General features: G+C 42.9%; 2 protein-coding genes across 2 annotated transcripts; one reads left to right on the top strand and one right to left on the bottom strand.

The window, feature by feature from the left end:
* Nucleotides 1-4,969: 4,969 nt before the first annotated feature.
* urp1 (urotensin-related peptide 1) lies at nt 4,970-6,564 on the top strand. The gene is made up of 5 exons (XM_035532077.2): nt 4,970-5,083; nt 5,622-5,750; nt 5,856-5,896; nt 5,994-6,099; nt 6,426-6,564. Exons 1-5 carry the CDS (start codon nt 4,987-4,989, stop codon nt 6,455-6,457), a joined length of 405 nt encoding a protein of 134 aa, XP_035387970.2. The 5' UTR covers nt 4,970-4,986; the 3' UTR covers nt 6,458-6,564.
* A 246-nt stretch (nt 6,565-6,810) lies between these two features.
* clic2 (chloride intracellular channel 2) lies at nt 6,811-11,125 on the bottom strand. Its single transcript, XM_035532075.2, has 6 exons — nt 10,864-11,125; nt 9,076-9,185; nt 8,577-8,702; nt 8,275-8,375; nt 7,917-8,095; nt 6,811-7,667 (listed from the first exon to the last, which is right to left on the bottom strand). The coding sequence occupies exons 1-6, from the start codon at nt 10,915-10,917 to the stop codon at nt 7,506-7,508; spliced, it is 732 nt and encodes a 243-aa protein (XP_035387968.1). The 5' UTR covers nt 10,918-11,125; the 3' UTR covers nt 6,811-7,505.
* Between the last annotated feature and the right edge of the window lie 1,524 nt (nt 11,126-12,649).

Genomic DNA, 12,649 nt, shown 5'->3' with positions numbered 1-12,649 from the left:
CACCCAAACCAGACCCAACCAGTCCCACGCAGACCAGGCCAGATCCATCCAGACCCACCCACACCAGACCCAACCAGTCCCACGCAGACCAGGCCAGACCCATCCAGACCCAACCAGTCCCACGCAGACCAGGCCAGACCCATCCAGACCCACCCACACCAGACCCAACCAGTCCTACGCAGACCAGGCCAGATCCATCCAGACCCACCCAAACCAGACCCAACCAGTCCCACGCAGACCAGGCCAGACCCAACCAGTCCCACGCAGACCAGGCCAGACCCATCCAGACCCACCCACACCAGACCCAACCAGTCCCACGCAGACCAGGCCAGACCCATCCAGACCCACCCACACCAGACCCAACCAGTCCCACGCAGACCAGGCCAGACCCATCCAGACCCACCCACACCAGACCCAACCAGTCCCACGCAGACCAGGCCAGACCCATCCAGACCCACCCAAACCAGACCCAACCAGTCCCACGCAGACCAGGCCAGACCCATCCAGACCCAACCAGTCCCACGCAGACCAGGCCAGATCCATCCAGACCCACCCAAACCAGACCCAACCAGTCCCACGCAGACCAGGCCAGACCCATCCAGACCCACCAAAACCAGACCCAACCAGTCCCACGCAGACCAGGCCAGACCCATCCAGACCCACCCAAACCAGACCCAACCAGTCCCACGCAGACCAGGCCAGACCCATCCAGACCCAACCAGTCCCACGCAGACCAGGCCAGACCCACACCAGACCCAACCAGTCCCACGCAGACCAGGCCAGACCCAACCAGTCCCACGCAGACCAGGCCAGACCCACGCAGACCCACCCAGACCAGACCCAACCAGTCCCACGCAGACCGGGCCAGTCTCAGCCACCAACACTTCCCCTTTCTAAACTTACTGGATTTATTGGTCACAAAACAAATGATAAATTGAGTTGTCTTGTCCAGAGCACAAAAACAGGATAATGTGAGAGTCAGACAATTCTCACACATTTAAGTCCAGTTAAATGAATAAAGGTCAGTAGTGTGTCTTTAACCCCTGCCCCTGCCGGTGTGACCCAGCTCAGAGAGACCTTGCTCTGTGTACTACATTTCTGCAGATATGGAATGCAAATAATACTTGAAAACGAAAACAAATGAGTCTGGAATAGTTACGCGCAAACGCAAGACATAGCATTGCTTTAGTATTACTCTGTGAGATGCAACGGATTAGACAAAATGGGATTATTGCACCTTGAGTGTAGAAAATCAACAGAGTGTACTACAGCACACTAAAAGCATGGGGTAGGTGTGTTTAACTATGTCTGCACTGCTGTGCTGAACAGTGATGATTTCTGCCCCCTTCACCTTTAAATATCTGAATATTAAGCCACATGTGATGTTTACAACACACGACACACCTCATTACCTTTGGCTGGTTATTTCTACTAGTTGAAGAATCTTACAATGATTTATAGGTGTTTATGACCCAGACATCGAAATTACAACACAATGTTGTTAAATCCTTAAAATTCTGTGCTCTTAACTACTTCAACATTCAATTTATTCGTGCAGATATATTTTGTGACCATAGCCATATTTATTTTGAAAATCTTTGTTAAATATAATTTAGGAAGGGGAGATACCATATACAGTAAACCTGACTTATTTCAGCATTTGATCATTTGTTTTAATAATTGACCAAAAATGTTTGCGTGTGTCTTTAATAAGTGGTGATAAGCTTTTGCATTCTATAGTACTTTTATACAAATCACTGTCAGGTCCTACATTTATTTATGATGTTTTTAAAGATCTAAAACTGACCTTGGTACCTGTGAGTCCCTTTTCAATGCTAATATAAAAACAGTATGTATCACATTTTCATAATATTTTTTAAAAACCCATACAATTAATAGATGTACCTAGTCCTGAAATATTGAGTCATGAGTGGCAAAAAAATGAATTTAACATGCCAATTATTTTTGCCAGTACATAAATTATTATTAGTTTAACTTATATTTTTTTCCCGTGTATTATGGATCTATGTAGTTGTTTTTTTTTGGTAGATGTATTTCACAGCTAAAACACAGAGTGCACTAAAACCTTTTTGTAATGTAAGCATATTGTCAAAGGATTTTCACAAATTTTTTTTTTATGTATGAAAATTCTAAAATTCTCTCAGCACTGTATGGTAATGAAATTTAATATTTGATTTGGGGGTTCTGCTTAAAGAGCCAGTATCAGTATGGAATTAGTGAAACTAAATAATGGCTTTATTCTTTTATGACTTTGAAGTTTTCTCTTGTCCTAAAAGATTCATAGTATTCTTTTTTGTAATCCTACATACAGTTTCATTGATATTAATTTATCTGGCATTTATTAGTCTCATATATGACATCTGAAGACTTCTTGTGTGCTGGCTTTTTTCTATGAAGAGTAAAAGGCACTGGAAATCAAAAAAAAAAAAATTTACTTTCACCCTCAAGTAATTTAGGGCACGCCTGATAAGACTTCACCTCTGTAACAATTTTACCTGCATTCCTAAAGAATATGAAACTGTATGTTGTTGAGAGCATAATTAAACAGGTTTGGTGCAGTACAATACACCTTTTGCTTCACTTTATTCCACTGTAATGTTCTAGATGTAAGCAGGAAACTGCATGAGCGCCAGTGTGTACACTCACTTTACTGGCAGTAAGAGAGAAAAGGAATACTTGGTCAGCTCATTATTGTTTAAAGGAGCTATAAGTCATTTTCCCATTGATTCTTCTTCACATTATGAAAGAGCCATTATACTGACTCCCAGTGGACTGGATATATCAGACATTCTGTTCTGAATCTGTTTAAAATATGGCCAACTGCATGTGGGGGACCCACTCTATGGAGCTTAAACTGGCTCCTTTGAGGACTACAAAACAATCTGATTCTCACTTAATAGAAAAAAAGGAAAATATTGTTTGCTCTTTTATGGTCATAAAAATGACTGATTGCTCCTTTAAATCAGGACATATTAACATATTACCCAGCATGCTAGAGCACGAGGTATGTGTTTCCCTTCCTCACACTGGACACCCTGACCTCTAGCTGTACATCCTGTGACCTGGAGACAGTTCTAGAGGACTCGGTGCATGTGCTTATGTAAGAGCTTCTACCCACCAAAATGGCCTTAGGGGTAGTATCACACCAGATGAAAGAAACAACAGCACTGCAACACCAATATTCCAGACACGTTTGAGTTTAAATTTAAATGAGATTAAACTAAAATGAGATTAAACCGAAGGGAAAACTACACCTCCAGAGTGTGCTTAGAGACAGCACTAAGAGCCACTATTGCTTCAAATGTACTTACACACTTCACAATAAGATGAATTATTTGTGTATCCAGGACTTGTAAAGGTTTTACCTTTGTCATGCTTTCATGTTATTAACCTCGACACAAGAATCAAGAATCGGACGGATAAGACGTATTAGCGGTGTCTGATACTTTCAGGCGCAATTTCAGAACCCTACGGACAGCCTTGTCCATCACTGTGTGGTGTTGTTTGTCTGACACCACGCTCTTATGCTGCATGCTACACCCTTCACTTTGACAAATATAGCTGAGCGACGCAATAGCAATGACTCGACTCAAATGTCACCAGGCTCATAAGGCCTGTGTGTATCTATTTTAGGATTATCAGCCCTATTTAAATGTGTCAGGAGGAAATATGACCCAGATACCTTTCACCCTTAAGAGACTTGGGATATTTTAGCCGTTTTTGAATACCTCTGAGTTTGATTTTATATACCACCTAAAAAATAATGTTTACTATGCCAATGTTCAGTATCTTTTTTTCAGCACAATAGCATCTATATAACCTGACAGGTGGGTTATTTTTTCACTTTGACATGATCAACATATTGGACCCCCAAAAAAAAGAAAACACACACACACAAAAACCCCCCACATAAAATCAGATTTGAAAAATGTAGAATTTATTTTACTATAAAAAACAAAACATATTCAATGAAGCATTTTAAAGACTGAAAATGAAAACACAGATTGCAAATGTGAATATGTAAAATTAAGATAAAATCAAACTACATGCAACTATTTAATTGTCTACAGTTTCTACTTGATCTATTGACAGCAAACAAAATCTAGAATGACATTTGAAACCAGCATTTTCAACACAAGTTGACAGCAATAATCAGTCGTGTTTTTATGCTGTAACATCCTGAAGCAGTCAGGTGGTTTGATCTCACTGGCATGGTCAGATACTCCAGAGGGCTACAACAAACTGGTAAGAAGATATTTCAGCCAAACCTAAAATGAACATTTTATCCTTCAGTCCTTCTGATAATGCTTCTCACATCCTTCTTACTCAAAAATCTCTTTCTACTTGATTAGAAAAGAAATGCTTTAGAAGAGCTAAACATCCATAGAGGAAAATACAAGTCTAATAAGAAAAGAAGCAAACACCATTACCCAACACCATTGCCTAACTAACACCATTACCTAACAAACACCATTACCTAACACCATTACCTAATTCCATTACCGAACAAACACCATTACCTAACACCATTACCTAATTCCATTACCGAACAAACACCATTACCTAACAAACGACGTCTCCACTCTACACTAGAACGCATCTTTGAAGCCCTGATGAAGACAGTGATATTCCTTTTTGTGAGATGAAGCACATGCCCAATACCTCCGAAGAACCCTGCAGAACGTAAACAATGTGAGATGGCTGAGTGGCTCCAGATTGGCAGGGGAGAGTAAACATTTGTCAGGACCCACTGTGCAAGCAGAGATAGGCCTCCTACCAATTGCCAGCACACCCTGAATTGCGTCGATGACGAGAGTGCCGTCGCGTCAAAACCATTTACACTCTGATGGGCTGACACAAGCAATATTGATCCATCCGGGATGGATGGCTTTGGAAGGTATAAAACCTACGTGGTCCAGCCGCAGGACTGTAGCGGACACTCCAGTGAGCGAAGGTCTTCTCATCATGCGGTCGGGGGCATTGCTCTACATTCTGGCTGTGGCCTTTTCTGCAGTTCGTGCCCTGCCGTTGCTCTCTGATTCAGCCCTGACACCACAGGAAGGTAAGCGCAGGCTTTTGCTTGGTCATTGTTTTGAAGGACAAACCAAGGCACTTTTTAAATTTTTTTTTTTAACATTTCTCTTGGTTAAACCTTTAGAGATTTTTACATTGTGCACATCACAATGACATTTCTTTGTTCTTGGCCATGGAATTACATTTAGATGAATACAAAATGACTTTGGAGCATCCAAATACCTTTACAAAATAATATAAATAATATTTACATAATGTACATTCATTCATTATAATATACATGAATTAAAATGTAAATAGTGTTCTAATACTATTTGTGGTTTAATTGCCTGAGGTTATTGGAGCCTTCCTTGGATTCTGTGGTAATTACAGTCCATTTCTGCAGGACTCAAAGATGGAGCTGGAAGTCATATAGATATGAATCCCTTCACCCCAGTCTAGCATTACTGCAAATGCTTGCACCTCAGCACTTGTCATTTGCTAGTGCTGGTTACAATATGTAAATTATCTGGGAGAATAACGTGTAGATTAGATGGTAGATTAACGGTGCTTTATCGTTCTACCAGAACTCTTTCAGAAACTCGTGGCAGAGGTGGAGGTCAGGCAGAAAGATGACCTAAACGAACAAGGAGAAATTCAAAACATCTTTCCAGTTTTACTCCAGCAAGAAAGAGACACAGGCTCTTGGCCTATAGGTGAGAGGAAATGAATGTTTTCTGTGTAAATTGTTCCAGACAGGAGGCCAGTGGTCTCTCAATTTTCTCCATGACTGAAACCTGCCTGTTTTCTGCCTGTCATAGGAGCAAAAGAGCCTCTTCAGCAGGAGAAAAGGACTCGTGTGGTAAGACTCGCTTGCTTGTGAGACGATCTTGCTGTCATTGTTGCTGCACAGTGGCTGTTCTCCCAGTGCCGTGACGTCAGTAACAACTGTCTCTCAGGGGGAGGTTTTAAAGGCAGCACTCATGAAGCTAGGAGCAGCCGACAAACTGCGCTCTCAAGGCTTCCTCCGGACTGAGCAGAATTTACCCAAACCCAACAAGAGAGGTGAGACTTGCCACCCTTCCAGAAAGATGGCAAAATAATTATAATTCTGTATACCAGGATGAAAATGCACACACTTAGAAGCCTGTGCATAACAGAAATGTGTGAAGTGGAACAGACACGGTTTGTATCGGAGGCATCTGTGAAGGTCTAGAGAGATAATCGCCTTGTTCTGCGGAGGATTAATCAGGATCAGTGGCACACAAACTCATATCCGGCTTCTGTACCAAGCCAAAGCAAAATCTAAGCACTAGATAAATAAAAAATGCAAGAGAAAAATGCCTGCAGTGCCTAAGAGTAAAGCCTTTTTCTCTGTTTCTCCCCGACAGCCTGTTTCTGGAAGTATTGCGTAACAAATTAGAAGGTAATCGTTTAGGAATTACGGAGGAACAACCCACCACACCCTCTCTGCTTCAACAAATGAGGTCCCAGTGTTTGTCTTCTCCATTAAATGTCACTCCAACAGCCCTCTGACAATGTGCGCATTAATCTATTCATGCTCACTAAAACGTACATGTTTTCAATCAAACCAAACACAGCCGACCTGTGAAATGAAAAAGTGGAAACGTGTTCTGGGGGATTTTTTATGCCTGAGACCAGCACTGTGCCATTACGCAAGCGTTAGAAGAATTTTCCAGGGAATCTGATTAGTCTCTGTATTCTTCACAGCATGTATGTTAACACACAACTGGAGATAATGATAGGTACAAAATGTTTGATGTGTATAAAAGTATTTTTATTTTTAATTAAATTGTAAAACACAACGTATTTAAACCCTTTTTTCCCCCTTGAGCATCGAGTCTATATGTATACTGGTTTATAACCTTCCCTACAATACAACCATTAAATGTGAAGATGTGAATTATATGAATCACATGAAATGTTTGGGTTTAAGTCAAGGTGTTTTACAATTAATTGTACAATTAATTACTTTGCTATATTAAAATAATACAGTACATAAGATATGTATACACATCACTATGTATATACATAATATGTACACTTTATGATTTAGATTGCATTAAAATACATATATACACTATAGACAAAGCAAAACACACTTGATGTACAGTGCACATATGGCCAATTAAAAAGGGGTAAACCAGAGAATTAGGCCGGGATTAACATTTTAAAGGTCTGACATGCCTGCTGACAAATAAACATATTCCCCACCTTTAACGAACATTTGTGGTTAGTTAGTATTCTTGGAATTGGGATTATAATCCCAGTGAATAAGATCAAAATGTATTCTTACAAAATACTCATTTCAGTCAACTTACCCTGAACCTGACACTTTGATTAAAACATATTTGCAGAGTTATGTCAGAATGACCTCCTCCCCATGCGGTGCGCAGCAGCCGTGGTGACGCAGGACGGCTTGCGTTCCCGTTCAGGGCTGTGCTGGGACTCTACGTCCTCTTGTTAGCCACGCTGAGATACGCTCTCTCGATCTCAGTGCTGGCTGGGCACGTCTGACTGAACTCTTCTCTCTCGTAGGCGCTCCGCAGGTATTGCTGGACTCCGGTCAGGTGAGCAGGAATGTCAAAGTTACAGTACTTTTTGGCCGCCACCTTCAAAACGAGAAAGCGAAAGAAACAGAAATAAATACTAAACATTGTTTTATTCGGTTTGGCTTTGGGTTCATTTTTACGGTATGCTATCAAAAAATCTACCCTGAGCGTGCCAGATATCAAACGCATCTGTCTTGTACATGCTGACATAGCAAATGGCGAAGGAGTCTAACAGCCACTGTGCACTCATGCCATAAAACATGCAGAACTAATGCTTTTTGTCAAGCGTATGCAATTTAGGTGTCTCACCTTGATGACATGTAGTTTGGGCAACAAGTTACAGTCTGCCAGTGTCAGGCGGTTGCCGTCGAGATACTTCCTCTTAGAAATGATCTCCTCTGTGGAGTTGTGGTCCACCTCCTCTGGAAGTGGTGTGTTTAGATAAATATCCAGACGTTTGAACTCCCTGAGCAAAGCCTGCTCTTGTACTGTGAAGTCAAAGAATCCGGATTAGTTTTCACTGTTCTTGTATATTAGTATGTTGTAGAAAGCACAGAATCTTAGTAAAGCACAGAAAGGGTCTGATTAATACTCCGTATATTCCACTAACAAGCACAGTCATACACAGGTGTAACCAGATCACCTGTGATAACAGGGAACCACTTACTGCTGTTGTTGGGACTGTTCTTGATGTAGGCAGAGAACCTGGCAAAAATGTCAGCACCCACGTCATAGGACTCCTTATTGAGTGGACTGAGGTGGGGGTACCTGAGGACAGGGTACAGCAGGTCAGTCGTATCAGCTGCAGATCAAGCCTGGCTGTCTGGGTGCTCTGACATGTACACAGGACCGGTCACTGTGATAGTGGTGCATAACGAGGAACGTCATGTTAATCAGCACTGACCAAAAAGTCATGCTTGAGAGTGCCGTGGGTGGGGGTGAGGGATGAGGTCACCTCGGCCAGGGTACCTGGGAGGGGCAAGGGTTGTCTCCAGGAACTCTTCGATCTTGATGAAGTCGGTCTTGAGGGTGCCGTTGTATAAGAGGAAAGGGGGGTTAGTCCCCGGGGCCAAATCTTTCAGCTCCTCCGGCTTCCTACACAGGCAGAGTGGGAGTCATATTGAGGCCCAAGCTGTGGAGGGCGTCGACGGTCACACCCCCCGCTCCGTGTTTACGTGTTTCTGAATGAGGCCAGTGGTGATGAATGTGTTTTTGAGGCATTTCATGACTCATTATTGCTGAGCACACGGATGTGGGACGGACGCTTCCTCCTTAGAAGTCGCCCACAGTGAGCTGATTTGCTTAAAGCAAACAAAGTTTCAAATAACTGACTGGGCTCCTGTGTGTTTCTGGGCCCTTCCCAACCTGAACATCCTTCTCACTTTTCTGCACCATATTCTCTCTGTGCTTCAGTCCTCGTAAGTGAGAAGATGGTGGGGCCAGGCCTGGGTCAGATGGTGACACTTACTTCCTCATGTCCACTGTGGTCACGGTGAATTTGACTCCTTTCAGCCACAGAACCATAAAGAGGCTCTGACAGAAAGGACAGTTCCCTACGTTCTCCCCATCATGACCTGCCTGGAGACACAGAGCACAGTTCAACCCCCACCTGGAGACGCAGAGCACAGTTCAACCCCCACCTGGAGACGCAGAGCACAGTTAAACCCCCACCTGGAGATGCAGAGCACAGTTAAACCCCCACCTGGAGACGCAGAGCACAGTTAAACCCCCACCTGGAGACGCAGAGCACAGTTAAACCCCCACCTGGAGATGCAGAGCACAATTAAAAGGTGGCAGTCCCACAGCCCAGCACAAGAGCTTCCTGGATTGTGTAACAGAGGACTTTATAAGCCCTGACTTTAAAGGAAGAAGGAGCAGAACTGGCAACCACACCATGTACGCCAAACACACAGTGTGCACAATCAATGCAATAAATGGAAAAATTCACAATGTACCCAATTCCCAATTTATCATTCTGAGTGAAATCACAATCCACTATCCAGCCACTCCCATCCTCAAAGAAAGGAGACCAAAATAGGCATGTGTTCACCCTCTGCTCACGTATGTGTGTGTGCGTGCATGCATGCGTGTGTGTGTGTGTACACATGCTTAGGCTGTGAGTCTATTTAAAGGATCTATTCCAAAGAAAGGAAAAGCAGACATTGTCTCACTGAGACTCGAAACATGTACACCCAAAACATAAAAAACAAACCAGGCAGTGACATCGAAGCCTGTGATCTGAACACTGTGACTAACAACAAGGCTGTGTATCTGATAAGCAAATACATCTCTGTATCCAACAGTTTATTATTGTTTGTTTTATTATTAATAACCTTTATTTAATCAGGACAAGTTTTTGACATTAAAAATCTCTTAGAAGTTCAACCCTGGCCAAGGCAGGCAGCAGCACAAGTGACCAACTTATAGAAGATCGCAAACATACAAGGAAAATAAAATAAATGACATATTCATTAAATATCCAAGAAAAGTTGTCAATGAAACACCACCATCAATAAAATTCAAGACAAACTAAAAATCCATGAAAACACCTACAACCTGATGTTAAATACTTAGCAGTATTCTCCAAGTATGGGGCATTTACACGTGTGTGTATGGGTGTGTCCCCTTCATGGAGGGGCTAAAATTCTTCAGCTCCCTTCTCCCTGTGTGCAAGTCAGGTGATAAGACCCTCGCTATGCCCTGCCCCCTTCCTTGAGAAGTGTGTGCAGCATGATAAAGACAGAAGGGAGTTTAACTGCGCCCTGTGCTGCAGGGCTGTACGTAAACACGGCAACGCAGGGACACGAATGTAAAATTCAGGTTCCCAGTGCCCATAAAGTGGCTCTCTGTCCCTTTACACGGAGTGCACTGATAAACAGCCTACAAATCTCAGCACAGAGCCCAGGGGCGTGCCAAACCAGTGCCTCTCGTCCGCTCGGGAGAACACGTCAACGCCTGACACTGCTGTCAGGATAACGGTGTGACTTTCCTCTTTGAATTAGAAATGAAACTGAACTGTTCCTGTAGCAACAGCTATTTAAAAGATAAGGTCTGAAAAGTAAAAGACATTAAAGAATGTAAACTGAACTGAATCGGTGACAGGTGTAGGGGGAATTGTGTCTCCACTATAAAACCGATCAAAACTTTCCCTTACTTTTCTGACATATACTGTTCAAATACTGATTGATCTTTTTTTGTCCATGAAATTCTCGTTCCTGCCCTAAAGCTTTGACCCATATTTCATTCCACCACTGACCTTTATGAAGAGTTCAATGCTGGGTTCTCTGTCCGAGTTCTGTTGCAGGGCCATTCTTCTGTGAGCACAATCCCAGTTAGTCCAGAACTCTGTACAAGTTTATCCCACAGGCTGCCTGTGACTGGAAAATCCCCCTGGAGATCTTCGTTTGCACACTTTTGAGAAGACAGCTCCTTGTGGTCGTGTGGCTGTGTGGAAGACTGACTGAACTCGCAGCTGACGGTGTAGCTTTCTGCTCCTTCAGACTTTAACTGAAAGGGGGCAGGAAGATGGGTGGATGGGTGTGGCTTCTCTTCATATAAACTGCCTGCCAAGTGGTGTGAGAGCACAAAAATAGCTCAGTAATCATTAAGAATGATTGAAATTCTACTTTGATTCAAAGATATTAGGAGATTTCACTAATGCTCCCACTATAAAGTTATTTACTCAAAGTGACAAGCATTTTCCAAACCACGTTTATTTAATAAGTACATGGAGAGAGACGTCAGCACGAGGACGTACGTTTGGAGCCGGCTGGTTGTGTTAGCGGCCATAACACCTGACGTGGGGCCGTCCCCGCACTGACTGTCCCCGCTCTGTAATGCTGCTCCAGATGCCTGCAGCTCAGTGACTCTCAGCACAAAACACCACTGTTCCCCTCCACAATACACTCCTGTCTTACCTAATTCATTACAGCACATGGAAAAACAAAGCAAACCTTCACAGCTGTGTGATGGACAGGATCAGATCTGGCATCTATAAGTCACTCAAAGTCGCTTTATTATTATTTTTGTTATTATTAGTTGCATTTCTGTAGCGCCTTTCTCAAACTCAAGGACGCTTTACACATATCGCTTCTTTTTTACACACACACACACCTGACGAGAAGCGGCAGCCAGTTTGCGCCCTGCGTCCTCTGGATCAGAGACCGCAGCCTCCTGGGGACCGCGCTGGGTGCAGCGGGGGGAGGTTCACACCAGGACAGGGCAGCAACCATCGCTGGACATACATGTATATATGCACACAGGACAATTTAGAGTATCCAATCAACCCAACCTAACTTTGACATTTAACTCTTCATTTATATTCATTGTAAGCTTTTCTAGCAACATGTTTAAATTTCATGTACTTTTTGCTGTGTCAGGCGTATAAAAAAAGTACATCCTAACTTTGAAGGGTAGTAAAAGTTATTAAGGGTACTGAAATTCAGATTTTAATTACAGCTGCATAGTATTTCTGTGGGCTGCGGTGGCCTTCTAGAAGCTTCTGATGGATCTTTGTAAACAACAGACCTCTCATATCAGCCATGAGAGCGATGAACTTGGTAGGGTTAGGACAGGCAGGAGGAGGCTGGGTGATTAACCTCAAAGAAGGCTGTCCACTCATAGAAATGGGCAGACCCCTAGTTACACATACAGCATGAGTCATTGGTGAAGTTTGTGGGTCATGATGCAATGAATCACCTCAAACTAACAATTGAAAGTCAAATGTTACTTTACTGTTACCATGGAAGCAGTGTACATAGCAGCCATGTCAGTAAATGTAATGAGCTTCATGAACTGAAAATAAATTAAAAATAATAATAATAATATAAATGTGCTGAAACAATCAAACTGTGTATCTACACAATCAAAGACAAACTTGCTCCAAATGTCAGAATACTCCAAACGGGTAAAGGTTTCACTTCTGCTTTAAGGCAGCTGTGGGGAATTCAGCGGCTTGCAACGCGGTCCCAGTGGGGACGGAGACAAAGAGAAAACACGAGTCAGTCTCAGCTGGCACCGAGCGCTGAAGCTCTCGCCAGACG

The sequence above is a fragment of the Electrophorus electricus genome, chromosome 16 (assembly GCF_041902795.1).
Source record: "Electrophorus electricus isolate QZ-2024a chromosome 16, ASM4190279v1, whole genome shotgun sequence".
In the NCBI taxonomy this organism is placed as follows: Eukaryota; Metazoa; Chordata; class Actinopteri; order Gymnotiformes; family Gymnotidae; genus Electrophorus; species Electrophorus electricus.
The sequence above is the reverse complement of the archived record's forward strand: the minus strand, read 5'-3'. Positions and strand labels throughout refer to the sequence as shown.

Coding starts and splice junctions, on each gene's coding strand:
- urp1 (XM_035532077.2), top strand. CDS start 4,987: ATGCGGTCGGGGGCATTGCTCTACATTCTGGCTGTGGCCTTTTCTGCA. Junction 5,751..5,855: donor CACAGGCTCTTGGCCTATAG/GTGAGAGGAAAT, acceptor TGCCTGTCATAG/GAGCAAAAGAGCCTCTTCAG. Junction 5,897..5,993: donor AGGAGAAAAGGACTCGTGTG/GTAAGACTCGCT, acceptor ACTGTCTCTCAG/GGGGAGGTTTTAAAGGCAGC.
- clic2 (XM_035532075.2), bottom strand. CDS start 10,917: ATGGCCCTGCAACAGAACTCGGACAGAGAACCCAGCATTGAACTCTTC. Junction 8,703..9,075: donor ACCACAGTGGACATGAGGAA/GTAAGTGTCACC, acceptor CTGCCTGTGTAG/GAAGCCGGAGGAGCTGAAAG. Junction 8,096..8,274: donor GAACAGTCCCAACAACAGCA/GTAAGTGGTTCC, acceptor TTGACTTCACAG/TACAAGAGCAGGCTTTGCTC.